The sequence below is a fragment of the Diceros bicornis genome, chromosome 39 (assembly GCF_020826845.1).
Source record: "Diceros bicornis minor isolate mBicDic1 chromosome 39, mDicBic1.mat.cur, whole genome shotgun sequence".
NCBI classification, from domain to species: domain Eukaryota; kingdom Metazoa; phylum Chordata; class Mammalia; order Perissodactyla; family Rhinocerotidae; genus Diceros; species Diceros bicornis.
The window spans coordinates 5,650,022-5,663,824 of record NC_080778.1 but is presented as its reverse complement, the minus strand read 5'-3'; the positions used below and the strand labels follow the sequence as shown (position 1 = coordinate 5,663,824).

Sequence of the window (13,803 nt, the reverse complement as noted above, 5' to 3'; positions counted from 1 at the left end):
TGCATGTAAAGTGTAGATGTTCTGGAAGTAAGAATTACTGACTCCTCTTCCTCGGTCAACTTAGAAGTTTTCTCTTAGGTAGACCTCCAAGGCCCCTCTGTTAGCTTTTTCTTGCTATTTTCCAGTAAACAAATGAGATAAACCCCAATTTTAAGAAAAAGCAATTTAGCCGGTGGAAACAACAAACCAGCTATATATATATTTATATTTATATATATATATAAAACAATGAACTGAGATATTATGAAATTAGCTATAATGATTATTCATAAAATCCAAACATCATGATGAAACAGTAAAAAATAAAGGTAGCAAGGTTGAGTATTTACTATGGAGGACTAAGTACATAACTCTTACGCATTGAGAATTTTACTCATATTATTTCATTTAGTCCTGACAGCAACCCTGTGGAATGGGCATTATTCCCACTCATCAGCTGAGGAAATAGAGGCTCAAGGAAGTAAGCTAACTTGTCCAAGGTCAAGAAGTTGGAACGTGATGAAGCTAGTATTAAAATGCACGCCTGCCTGATTTCAAGTTTGAGTTTGAATGATACTCAGCACGTTTTAACGCAAAAAGTGGTTAGAGAATGATTTGGAAAAGCAGAGGGAATGAAAGTGTAATATCTGAAGGAAAAGCTACATCTATTGCAGAGCAAGCCCTCTTGGAAATGATGCTTTTAAAATCACCTGGAGCATGGAAAATTGCCCTGTATTCAGTGCCTAAAGACTTAAATATAAAACATATATACATATATATTTATAAAACATATATATTTATACGTATATACATATATACATACGAAGTTGGGACATGAAACCACCTAGGTTTTAGAGTCAGTTCATTCTTAACCTGTACCTAGCACAGTACCTAACATACACAAGCGTTCAATTCTTATTTGTAGAATGAATAAATGATCATGTCTTTTATAAACTTTGTAGACTTAGGGCCAAAAAAAAATTTAATTCAGTTAAAATTAGTTATCTCTATACTTAAGAGACTCGGAGAAGGATTAAACTTTTTATTTTTCATGTCACCCAAAAGATGCAGTCTAAGAATTGTTATTCAGTAATTTCTTCCAAGAGTATTCAAATTAAAGATGTTATGGAGATGTTATGTGTGTGTGTGTGTTACTATGCATGTTCCTACAAACAAGGAGACAGGTGAATTTTAGGAGATAGCTTTGTTATACAATCCATTTCCAAACAATATGCATTTTAAATATTTCTAATAAAAGTTTTGTTGGGGATATGCAAAACTCAAGTGTTCTACCCTAAAGTCAGTTCATCATCTACAAATACAAATTTAATTTACATAATTCTCCTTTGAAGCATATCAAGAATTGTTAAACTTTCTATCAATCTATTCCAAACTATTTTATTAACCTTATCTTTGCCCTGTCATCTATATAACCTTGTCTAGGAAGGTTTTTCCTGAACTTTTTTCCCATTTCTGGCAAAATTAATCATACCCTCCTCAGTACCACCTACTCTATATCTTACATATAAAACTTAGAAACACTACCTCATGTTTGTCTCTCCTACAAGCAACCTCAGAGAAGGACAGTGTCAAGTGAAAGGCAGCACAGTGAGGGACTGTCAACATGCATTCAGACCCTGGCTCTGTCACATACTTGCTGTGTGAACTTGGGCAAATTAAACTTCATGTGCACATTATTTCTTATGTCAAATGGAGATAATAATCACCTCACTCAGGATCGCTGCGAGACTAACTAAATGAGTTTTTATATGTCAAGTGTCCAGAACAGTGCCCGTCCCAGAGTAGGTGTTACATCAAATAAGAGCAGTCCTTATTATAGCCACCTTATATCCACCATCTGGTGCAGAAAGGATACTCACTACTTGGTTGCTGAATTCAGGAATGAATAAAGGTTGAACTATTTATTAAATCTGTCCCTAGCCAATGGCTTTCATTTTAATAATGATTTTTTACACACTCCTCTAATGTTGAATGTCTTCCGATCCAAAATGTACAGAGCTAATTTGCTTGAAAGGACTCTTTTCTCCAGGCAAAAGATATAACAGGTATTACTATCCTGTTGGTTTTTTGCATCATATCAAATTATTTCTTTAAAATCATAATATGTATGAGTAAATCAACTGACTTTTAGTTTTAAAATACTCTCAGCCTTTTTAAATGATTCTTTCCATTGACAGTACTATCAATTATCTGTTAACAATGAAAAGATGTTGCCAATCAGAGACATGGCCCTTTCATCCAATAAAAGGAGTGTAATCTAATAGAACTACAGATGAACTTAAGAAGAATAAAGACACATCATGAGGGCTTATGTGGCCCATGTGCCCCGCCTCTCGCACAGGCCTCTTAATCAAACAGGACCACTGAGCCGAACAACAATAAAATGTGCTGTTACATTATCACGGTTCAGTAGTAGAAGCAATTCTCATGTAGGAAACATGCTCCTATTAAGGATGCAATAATGTGTTCCAGAGAAGAAATATTTTAAATTTCCCAGGACTAACACCCTTAAGCTGACTTAATAATAGCTGGCAATTAAAAGGCACTTCATACTTCACAAACCTTTTCCATATTTATGACCTTAATAAATATTTATGTACATTTTCTAAAAACAAGTGGAACATTGAGGAAAAGGCAGGAGCCTGCAGATGTGATTAACTGCTTGGGACAATGCTCACTACAAGGGGTTTTTCCTCATCTTCGTATGATGCTTGGGGAAAAAAATGCTCAAAATAACAAAGTAAATATGCTCAAAAATACATCATGTAAGTGCCAGAGTCCTCGAGGACCGGAGTTCAGGTCTCGGCTTCCAATCCAGAGGTCTATGAACCAATATTTCCCAATGAGGAAGGCTCGAGAGCCCCTTGTAAAGCTGCTGTCTTGTTGAAAATGACATGAATGGGGAGTTGTTTCTTTTATACTTAAAAGGACGCTTGCTTCCACAAAGCAAGAAGTATTACTTTAAAGAAGATAAGTGAATTGCTCTTTTTTCTGAATTGGACCAGTTTTGAAATAAATCCAGCACCAAGACTTCACAAACTGGAAGGCAGGGAAGGGAAGTGGAGAAGATGAGCCAGCCTGAACGGCAGGGTCAGAAGGCTGTTACTCTTTTTGAGTTGGAGAAACTGTCCAAACAATATAATTTTGTATAAGCTTTAGTGAGAAGAAATACTGCAGTAAAAAAAAACGGTAACGAACTTCACAGAGAGCTGAAGCTTCATTCCGTAGATTTCAACAGGCACCTTCAAAGCAACCAGCCCTGGGTCTACTCGGCCCAAGGACAGGAGAGCTTTACCTCCAGAGTCGGTCAGCCAGGTGGGTATGTGACTTGGCTGCCGGCACATACCCCACCTCTCTGTTGGAGAGCAGAAAAAGCTTTGGTGAGTTTTGAAGTGTTTAGAAAAATTACAAGTCATTTCCAATATAAACTAACTCCAGTAATTTTGCCCTAAATAATCAATGTAAAAATAGAATGCCTATTAACTTAGTCATGACTTTTCAGATGGAGTATTATTTTTCTTGTTTTAGTTTGGTATCAGTTTGTTTTAATTTGGTATTTAGTTTGGTATAATCATTTAATCATGATTGAATCTAGGTTTTATGGCGCAACAATCGGGGGTTAGCTTTAAACCCACGGGGCTAGCTCCTCTAATAACACAGTTGAATTAACTCACTAGTGTTTAAACTGACACTATGTGTTCTTGGAAGCACACAGTAATTCTTCGAGGGATACAAGGAAACGTGGATAGATTTTAAGAGGATCAATTTCCACCTCCTTAACTTTCACACATACTCGTACCTAAAAATGACTTCTCCCATCTCCCCTTTCAAAATAACCTCTTTCTCAAATTGCTCTAACACAAAAACCTCTTAACACAAAGGGACAATTTAAAATATCGGTGTTAATGAGGTCTAACAGCGGTTTCGAAACCTTTCATAAAATATTAAAAGTGGACCTAACTAAATTTTCAGCTGACAGATCATTAAAAATAATTTTTGATGATAGAACTATTGGTACTTTTTGGCATCTTAGCTCAGGTGGAGTTCAAAGTAAGAGAAACTTCTATAATAAAACTCTGCTCCCATCTACTCATTAATGAAAGCGATTCTTATGGTTTTCTTAAACATAAAAGGGACAAGTAGGAATAAAATTGATGCTGAATAGTGGATGCCAAATTTCTCAATGTCAGTGATCAAAGTTCCAAAAATGGAAATGAGATGGCCAGAAGGAATTCTGTGGTGTTAGACTGGAGGTATCAACATGTACCCCAGAGAGACAGAGGAAGAGAAAATGGATAGAGTGGCTTATATGTAAACTCTCTTCTAAAATAGTGAGGAAAAGGGGGGAAAAGTTTCAGTGGAGGAACCTGGCAGACACTACCTTAACTGGAGCGATGAACGTTAACATCACCAGCAATGGGCCATGTGCCTGCTCATAGTGGAGGCCATGAGGCCACATCATTCTGTGACATTCCTGTCCAAATTATAACCTTAATATAATCATGAGGAAACACGAGGCAAAACCAAATTAAGAAACACTCTATAAAATAACCAGACTATACGCTTCATAAATACCCAGGTCACGACAGACAAAGAGTAAGGATGGTTCCAGATTAAAGAAGACTAAAGAGGGCTGTAGATTAGATAACAGTACCTAATACCTCTTAGGGTCTGAATTGTGTCCTCAAAAATGCATATGATGAAACCACAATGCCCAGTACCTTAGAATGTGACCGTATTTGGAGATAGGGCCTTTAAAGAGGTAATTAAGGTAAAATGAAGTCAATGGGTGGACCCTAACCCAGCGTGACTAGAGTCCTTATAAGAAGAGGAGATCAGAACAGACATGCACCGAGGAAAGACCATGTGAAGACACAGGGGGAAGGAGGTGGTCTACAACTCAAGGAGAGAAGCCTCAGAAGAAACCAAACCTACAGACACCTTGATCTTGGACTTCCGGTCGCCAGAACTGTGGAAAAATAACTTTCTGTTGTTTAAGCCACCTAGTCTGTGGTATTTGTTATGGCAGCCCTAACAAACTAATGCAGTACCAATGTGAATTTCTTGATTTTTTAATTACGCAGTGGAAAAATAAGATGATGCCCTTGTGTTTAGAAAATACAAGCTGAAGTGTTAGGAGTTATGAGACATTTTGTCTGAAACATACTGGCGACTATATCAGAGAGAGACGAAATCCAGAATGAGAGAGAGAGAGAGAGAAGAGAAGAGAAAATAAGAACACCAAAGCAAAAAGGGTAATATATTAACATTTGGGGAGCACAGGTAAAGTATAAGGGAAGTCTTTGTACTATTTTTGCAACTTGCTTTCTGTCTGAAATTATTTCAAAATAAAAAGTGTAAAAAACTTATGCCAAACCTAGTTTCATTCTAACAATAGTTAAATTTATGAATGGGTATATTAACTATTTTTGTTTTAAACCACAGCCATCTCATTAATAAGTAATATTTCCAATAATTTGTACATTGTATTTTTGACAATTATTTATCAAAATTTCATAAAATGATTGATTTGATCACATATATACTAATAATGACATATCCTACCACAAACCAAAATTAAATTTTAACACTTATTATACATATTTCTCTTAGAATATTATCTTAGGATAATTAATAAAATACTTTAAAGCATAAAACATATTAGAATAAACTTTTGTTGGGTAATAGAAATACATATTCAGAAAGAAAAAAGAATGATGTTCAATTTTCCAATCATAAGAGTTTGTCATGGTATTATTAAGATGGACTATACAGGTATTAAGTTGCTATAGTACTTAGATTCCACTGGATTTATTTAAAAAATGATGAAAATCAATATTCAGAATATACTGGAAATTATACTTTCTGCAACTTTTAAACTAAACAAAACAAATGCAAGCTGTCAATATTTTTATTTATGAGAGAGAGTCACAGGTGCAGAAAGTGTTTGTAGCAAAAAATATTTGACAACTGTACTAGTTTATTTCCAAAGAGCTAGGTAACACAGGGTGCTCGTACTGAATAGCACTGACTGAATTGCAAATGATTATCCCTAGTCACCAGAGTATTATTTTTTGTCATTTTTGTTCCTAATCATCACTCGGCTTTTCCCATTAGTTCTAAGGTTACTCCATAGAACTCAGATCTATTTCCAAAAAGGCAATTTCTCTAAATTATGAAGGTGGTAACTCCCATTTATATTGATTTAGCTTTATAAAAGGGTTAATAAATTTTTCCTTAACTTCAGAATTCCAGTAATGTCTCTAAAAGGGTTACTAGAGTTTATAGAATATACTAAATGTTTAACTCATTTAAAATATAAAAATGTAAAAGAAAGATGATAAATTCAACTATTTTAAAGTAAGACTTCATAAAATAATTGAACCTTCATTTATTATTCAGTAAACAGGGCAGGCCTGTTGTGAGGATTAAATGAGTTTATACCTATAGCATCTGACAAACGTGCTGAGTTGCTTCACTTTTCCTCACAAATGACACTTTCCTGGTTGGTGTTAAAACACGCGTCGTTACTATCTTTTGTACAAGAATCTCAAATGCAGCACATCCGACAAACAATAAGGATTTAAATAACATTTTCCTTATTCATTTCAGTAGATATTGTAAAATATAAACTTATGCTTGAACATTTTACCTTTACATTAACTTCATTTTTCTTTTTAAAAAATTCATACCTTGAAATCAATGCAAAATATTACATTTTTCTTTTCCAAGGCATTTCCTAAAATATGTACAACCAGGAATCACTCCTTCTGGCTTATAAAGGAAACTTACAGGAAAAAAACTACTTAACGTACTTTATTTAAAAGGTTTTAAATTAATATCAAGTAGTTAAAAAGGTGTTTAAAAAAGATTACTTACATTGGCACAGTGTAAGGCTAAAGCACAAAAGACGGCAAACATTTTGAAGTTGTTTTCATCCGTTTTGGAGAAGGCACTGCCACTGATTTTGTTCACCATCTGCACCACGCCGATCACGCTGCCTCGACTCACGATGGGCATGCACAGGATATTCCGGGTGGTGTAGCCCGTGTACAAGTCTACTTCTCTGTGGGAATGTTAAGGAACAAAACAACAATGCACAAGAAACAACAGGCAGAAGAAAATAAACGACACGTTCTATCACACATATCAACTCAGTTTTGCGATGGACATGCCTCTACTACAAATGACTATAATGGAACTGCTAGCTCTACGTTCAAGGACAATGTGACATTTGAAGGTGTTTTATTAAAATAAAACCTTTTCAAAAATATTCTATAACCAATTTGTTCTTTTGTTTTCAAGAGAGTTGTTCAGAACAGTCTCTACGAGGCTCTCAGCTTATCATTCGGTTTTAAGTATCCAGCATCACTAAGTAAACAGAGACGAACTGTAGATTCAGAGAAAAATATAATAAGTTTGGTGAAATAACATGTTCCTTTGAACTTGGTCAGATTTATGAGAGATCAAACTTGTTAATAAACAAAGTTAAATGGGAGTTATCACCTTAAAAATTCAGAGCAGGGCTCAGAAAACCTTACTGTATGGGTCAAACCAGTCCTCTCCTGTTTTATAGATGGAGTCTTAATGGAAGCCAACCACACCATTCCTTAATGGAGTACCACCACCCTACAAGAGGACTGAGGACTTGCGACAGAGCCATTATGGCTGATAAAGCCACAACTACTTACTATCTGATCCTTAATACAAAAGGTTTGCTGACTCCTGATTTATAGGAAATTCTTGATGAAAACAGGACTCAGTTCCACAGAAGCAACCATAGAACTAAAGGCAGTTAGTTAGGTGGTAGTCTTTTGTGCCCAGCTTCTTTCACTTAGAGTAATGTTTTTGAGAGTCACTCATGTTGCTGCACCTATCATTGGTTTGGCCTTTTTTTTTTTTTTTAAATTGTGAGGAAGACCAGCCCTGTGCTAACATCTGCGAATCCTCCTCTTTTTTTGCTGAGGAAGACTGGCCCTGGGCTAACATCCGTGCCCATCTTCCTCCACTTTATATGGGACGCCGCCACAGCATGGCTTGCCAAGTGGTGTGTCAGTGCGCGCCCGGGATCCGAACTGGTGAACCCCGGGCCGCCACAGCGGAGCGTGCACTTAACCGCTTGTGCCACGGGCCGGCCCCTGGTTTGGCCCTTTTTACTGCTGAGTAGTATTCTATGGTATGGATATATCACATTTTATTTAACCATTCACCAGTTAATGGACACTGTTATTTAGTAACAGCCAGTTTTTGGCAATTACGAAAAATGCTGCTTTGAAGAGTTACATATACATCTTTGTGTGGACAGATGTTATTTTTCTTGGAGAGATACATAGGAATGGAGCTGACTGAGTACAGTAAGTGTGTGATTAACTTGACAAGAAACTGCGAAACTGTTTTCCAAAGCGATTGTACCATTATACATCCCCATCAGCAAAATATGAGGGTCCCAGTTTCTCACATCCTCGCCAACCCTTGCTAATGACAGTCTTGTAACATTTTAGCCATTCAAGCTAGGGTGTAGCGGGATCTCATTGTCAATTAAATTTACATTTCCCTCACGTCAAACATCTTTTCATGTCTTTAATGTCCAGTCATACATCGTCTTTGGTGAAGTGTCTGTTAAAATCATGTGTCCTATTTATTAAATTGAGTTATCTTATTACGATGTTGGAGGAGTTGTTTACATATTCTGGATGCAAGTATGTTGTCAAATATATGTTTTACAAGTATTTTCTCAAAATCTGTTGCTTGCCTTTTCACATTCCTAATAGTTGACCCATACATGTTTACATAAAGGTTTTATATAAAAATATATAAATATTTTTAATATTTAAGCACTAAAGTAACCAGTTTGTTTTGTTTGGAAAAAAACATTTTTAGCATACTCTTATTTTATCCATAAAACACACTACTAGGGTATAGCTATGTTTAGATACCATATATCTGACATTCATCAATCAAACACCCGAAAAAAATCCCTCATTGCTTCTGTTATCAAATTGTCTCTTAAAATAAACCAAATGTTTGAATTAACTCAAAACTGCTATCAAAATATCTAAACTATTACTACCAAATAGTCACAGAATCAATCTTGAGACTTTCAATTTCTAGAGATTTACCACAATTGGATTATATAATTTGGTTTCTAGTTCTCCAAAGAAACTCAAAACAAAACAAAAAATCTTTATAAGCCATTCTAATATCCAACTTTAACAATATCCGATAAAAGCTATAATTTATTGAGTTCCTACTTCGTGTCAGGTAAAGTAGCCAGACTTTTTATGAGTATTTAATCTTAAATACAACGAAAAAAACCCTACAAAATAGGCATTATCCTACCCATTTTAAAGATGAGGAAATTGAGGCTCAGAGAGATTAAGTAACTTACCTCAGGTCACTCTAGAGCTAACAAATGACAGAATTGGCATTCTGTGAACTAGTGAATTGGCATTCACTAGTTGTTACAGCCTTTTAGGGTAGGGTCTGATAGAGAATATTCTCAGGACAAAAGGATGATAGTATAGTGGGAAAAAAAAAGCAGCTTCATAAATTTAAACTCTCACTTTTTAGTTGCTTTTATAACACTTGATGAATTCCTATAGTTGGGTATCATTAATGGTTTAGAATTCACCATTTTATAAATCTCTGGAAACACTGACCAGTAATAACGGAGTAGCTTCAAAGAAAGAACTGCAGAGCAGCAAGGAGGAAAGGAGTACCTGAGCTGGGATGTGGAGAACGGGGGCTCCAGCGCAGAGCGGAAACCAGCAGCCGATGGAGCACACAAAGTGCTTCTTACCTGTTAAAGCGTGGGTCCGCATAGGCATCCGGAATGTTCAGGACTTCCCCTGTTCTTGCTACTTGGCCAGCAATCCCTTTCTCAATTGAAAATCTGCACATACAAAAGAGAGCGACACGCCAATTAAAACGGAGATGCTGTAAAATAATTTGAAACATTTCACTGTCACCAAATATTATATAAAAATGCACTGGTTTATTTTAAAGGCTTGCCTTAATTTTACTTTTACATATTCCAAATCACATTTTTTATTATAAAATGTGTAAAGATAAAGCAGAAAAACACTGCATTTTAATCACTTGAGAATCTTGTTTTTAAGATATAATTCACAATATATTAAATTATACTGGACCACAAATTGAAATTGAAAAATTAACTAGCATTCTCCTGCACTGACCAATAATAATCCTTTATATTTGCCAAGTACCTTGTAATTTACAAGGTGATTCAACATAAATTTTTGTAATTGATTCTCATTCTGGTGTGAACTGAGGCCCATATGGGTTCAGTAACTTGATAACATTCCTAAAATATTAGTGGCACAATAAAAATAAGAATGTAGGTTTACACCAGTATACTTTCCATCATAAATATAAACAAACTCACAGGTTATGTCTGATTTTGAAACACTACACAGGACTAGCATTTTAAGGCATTTGCAACACAAGTACTACATAAAAATAACACAATTCACAATTTCTAGTATTCTTACTTTTCTAATTTGTTAAATTTAAAAACAGTCAAAATCAAACATTATCTGATTACACTTAATTATGTTTTGATATTTTAATATCAGCATTTTCTTATATAAATACATTCTCATATTTATAGTTTTCTCATTATCAAATTATCATCATACATGCACTCCTTTTGAAATTTAGTTAAGAAAGATGTGTACAATCCACATTATCTACGCATTTCAACAGCTTGAATATAACTTTCATAACACTACATTTTCAACATTATAGAAAATAATCATTATTGAAATACAGCTCCACCCTAAGGCTTCTCCCTAAGGAAAATTCAAAAGAGAATTGACACAAGAGAGAATTAACTTTCTTAAAACACCCAGAAGTGAACCCAAGACTGCGTAAAATGTAGGTTGATTTCGTCCAGGTTTTCTTGTGCTTTGCGCAGCACGAACACAACAAATTATGCCGTGAGCAAAGAGCATTAGGATCCATTTCATGACTTATGCTTGACTTTCTCGGTCTGAGGATAGTCTGAACTGTAACCTTGATTCGGCTCTCCGTGGTCTGCTAACTCAGGTCAGTGGAAGCCATAATTAAGAAGCACGGCCTCACATATATGGTCAGCTGAGAGAGAGAGAGCCAACCACATCGCCCTCACTGTTTCTCCCATGTGTGTAAACACAGGCTTCAAGTTACTATCTTTAAAATGAGATCAATACCAGCACCACGAGGGAACACTTGAATCTTCAGCAAGAGAAGGAACACTTGAATCTTCAGCAAGAGAAATGACTTTACCTAAATAACTATATTCAGACTGATTTACCGAGATGTAAAACACAAACAAACCAAAAATAAAATAATTTTTTTAAAAAACCTAACTAGTGCCTATAAGTCAGAGTGATGTGGGTATGGCATACAGGAGCCATCTCCCTGGGACCGCAGAGGAGCAGTGCCCAGGCGGGCAGCGGTGAGGGCTGGTGGGGGACCACACTCTGTGTCTCCTTCACACCTGCCTAGTTCCCTTATATGACAGACGGCCCAAATGAACAGCAATTCTTAATTAATAAGGAACAGCGTTGTCCTAGAATGTTGTAATTACCAAAGCCCTTTAGAGTGTTTTGTGGAAAAACAGGTAAACAAGATACACAAAGCAAAAGAAATGCAAATGTCTTAAAAAAAACTCAATTGTTGAATGTTAAGCTTGATTCTTAAAAGTTTTGTGACAGTGCTCCTTGTAGGTGTTCAGATTGTGATAGGGTTGAGCCACCATGCCTTTACCAGCCACACAAACTCCATTCTGTTCATTTGAGTGACAACAGCTGCCACTTAAAGAACAAAGAAGGCTTCAGTTTTGAGATACAACAGAAGCGTCCTCTATGATCAGCTCAACCAACTGTTGGGTGATAGAATAATGTGCTGAAGTCATTAAATATACCAAGTCCATTTCCACTGGGGACTGGACTTGGAGACAGCCCCAGAGTTTGGGAAGGGGTGGGGGCCAAATGTTTAAGTACACTCTTGCTCCTAGCCACGGGAAAACCTGCCGACTCCAGGCGGGGTGCACCTTTACCTACCTGGGAGCACTAGTAAGTTTTTCCAACATGATTTCCAAAAGGACCGCCTCCGGAAGACGGCATTTCCAGGAGTGACGCTAAAGCTTCCTAGGCGCGGTTTCGCTGGCACTGCCATGTCATTCCCAGAAGCACTACCTTCAGGAGGCGGGTCCTGGTGGGAATGATATCACAGTATGACAAGTACTGTCAGCACACCTGTGAACAGGCACAGAAAAGTGGGTGACAGAACACCTGCACAGCGCAAATACAGCAAATCGACAGTCCACTTCTAGCTATACCTTATTTCTTTGGTCTTCTTGAAGATGGGCTTGCCTTCTTTTTCCTCCCCGATATCAAAGAGGTCTGAGTATAACTCCTTGTTCTTATGGTCCACCTGGAAAAGTGCACAACGATCGGCATTCACCAGGTTTTTTGCATATATCTAAAGACAAACAATAAAACAAGGGTAAGCCAATGAGAAAGTCAAAGAGTACACAGGTAAACTTTATCAGAAATAAATACTAATTTTGGCTATCCTATACTTTAATTGGGTAGGAAATTAGCAATTTAAGTAAATAAATATAGGTATTACAAACACACATACAAAAATATACGTCACTGTCAACGTGCTAACACTAGCAGACACCAACATGAATAGACAAGCAGCAGCTATGCGTCCACGCCGTGGTGCTGGATGCTGAAATACGACAACACTTCCGCATGAGTTGGAAAGCAGCTACTTGCCTAAGTCCCTAAGAACCTCTCTGCCACCCTGTCCCTCCACCAGAACCTCTCAGGCCTCCCTGGTGCTCTGGTCTGAGCCTCTGTCAGCTCTAAGGCCAGTATCCATTCATTCTGATTGGTTGGTGTTTGTGACATACCAGTTGTAAAAAATATGAAATATAACTTCTAATGAGACACAGAATTCATATCTATATTAGTTACATTTTATTTGTTGAGCTAATAATGTATAACAATTATTAAGTGTTTACTATGTGCCAGACACTTTTTATATACTTTATGTGCATCAATTCATTTAATCCTCACAATAACAATATGAACTCAGGGAACATTTTTATCTCCACTTTACATATTAGGAAAATTGAGGCACAGAGAGGTAACTTAACTTGTCTGCTATCAGATGGCTAGTAAATGATGGATCAGGTACCTGCACTCACACTAGATGTTTACATGGCCTGTGCTCTTATAACAAATATGCTCTTCCTCTTCTGAATTTGCAAATACGATAGTTACCTATATTGAGAATTCTGGCAAACTCAACCATCCAGATGACAGACATGAAATTATTCCTCAGAGACAAAGAATTAATTCTCAGAGAAAAACAGCCATCATAGACTCTATGCAAGAGGGAGACGGGCCACCTTGTGGCCAGGGGAAAATATATAATCTCATGTGAAATTGGTTCATCCTCATATTACATGCTTCTCTTTACTGCTATTATAAATTGTACTCATTCACTCAACAAATACTGACTGTGCCTAATATGCCAAGGACTGAGTATACTGGATATTATATCAGAACTTCCAGTTTATTTGTACTCCATAGCCTGTGAGTTCTGTGATAGCACAAACTGCTTCTTTTTTCCCACAGTATTCCAAATGCCCAAAACAAGTCCTAGCATAGAGGTCGGCTAACTATAGTCCATGAGCCAAGTCCAGCCCATTGCCTGTTTTTGCAAATCTTAGTAGTATTGGGACACGGCCATGTGCATTCCTTTATGTATTGCTTATGGCTGCTA

At 36.6% G+C, this 13,803-nt stretch overlaps 1 protein-coding gene across 1 annotated transcript in view; it reads right to left on the bottom strand.

The window, feature by feature from the left end:
• The window catches only part of PDE10A (phosphodiesterase 10A), a 247,023-nt gene that overhangs the window by 47,438 nt on the left and 185,782 nt on the right, over window positions 1-13,803 (bottom strand). The window contains exons 11-13 of the mRNA XM_058534019.1: window positions 12,344-12,486; window positions 9,800-9,892; window positions 6,880-7,066 (exon numbers count right to left, since the gene is read on the bottom strand). Of these exons, the coding sequence (XP_058390002.1) occupies window positions 6,880-7,066; window positions 9,800-9,892; window positions 12,344-12,486 (423 nt within the window). The remainder of the gene's footprint in view (window positions 1-6,879; window positions 7,067-9,799; window positions 9,893-12,343; window positions 12,487-13,803) is intronic.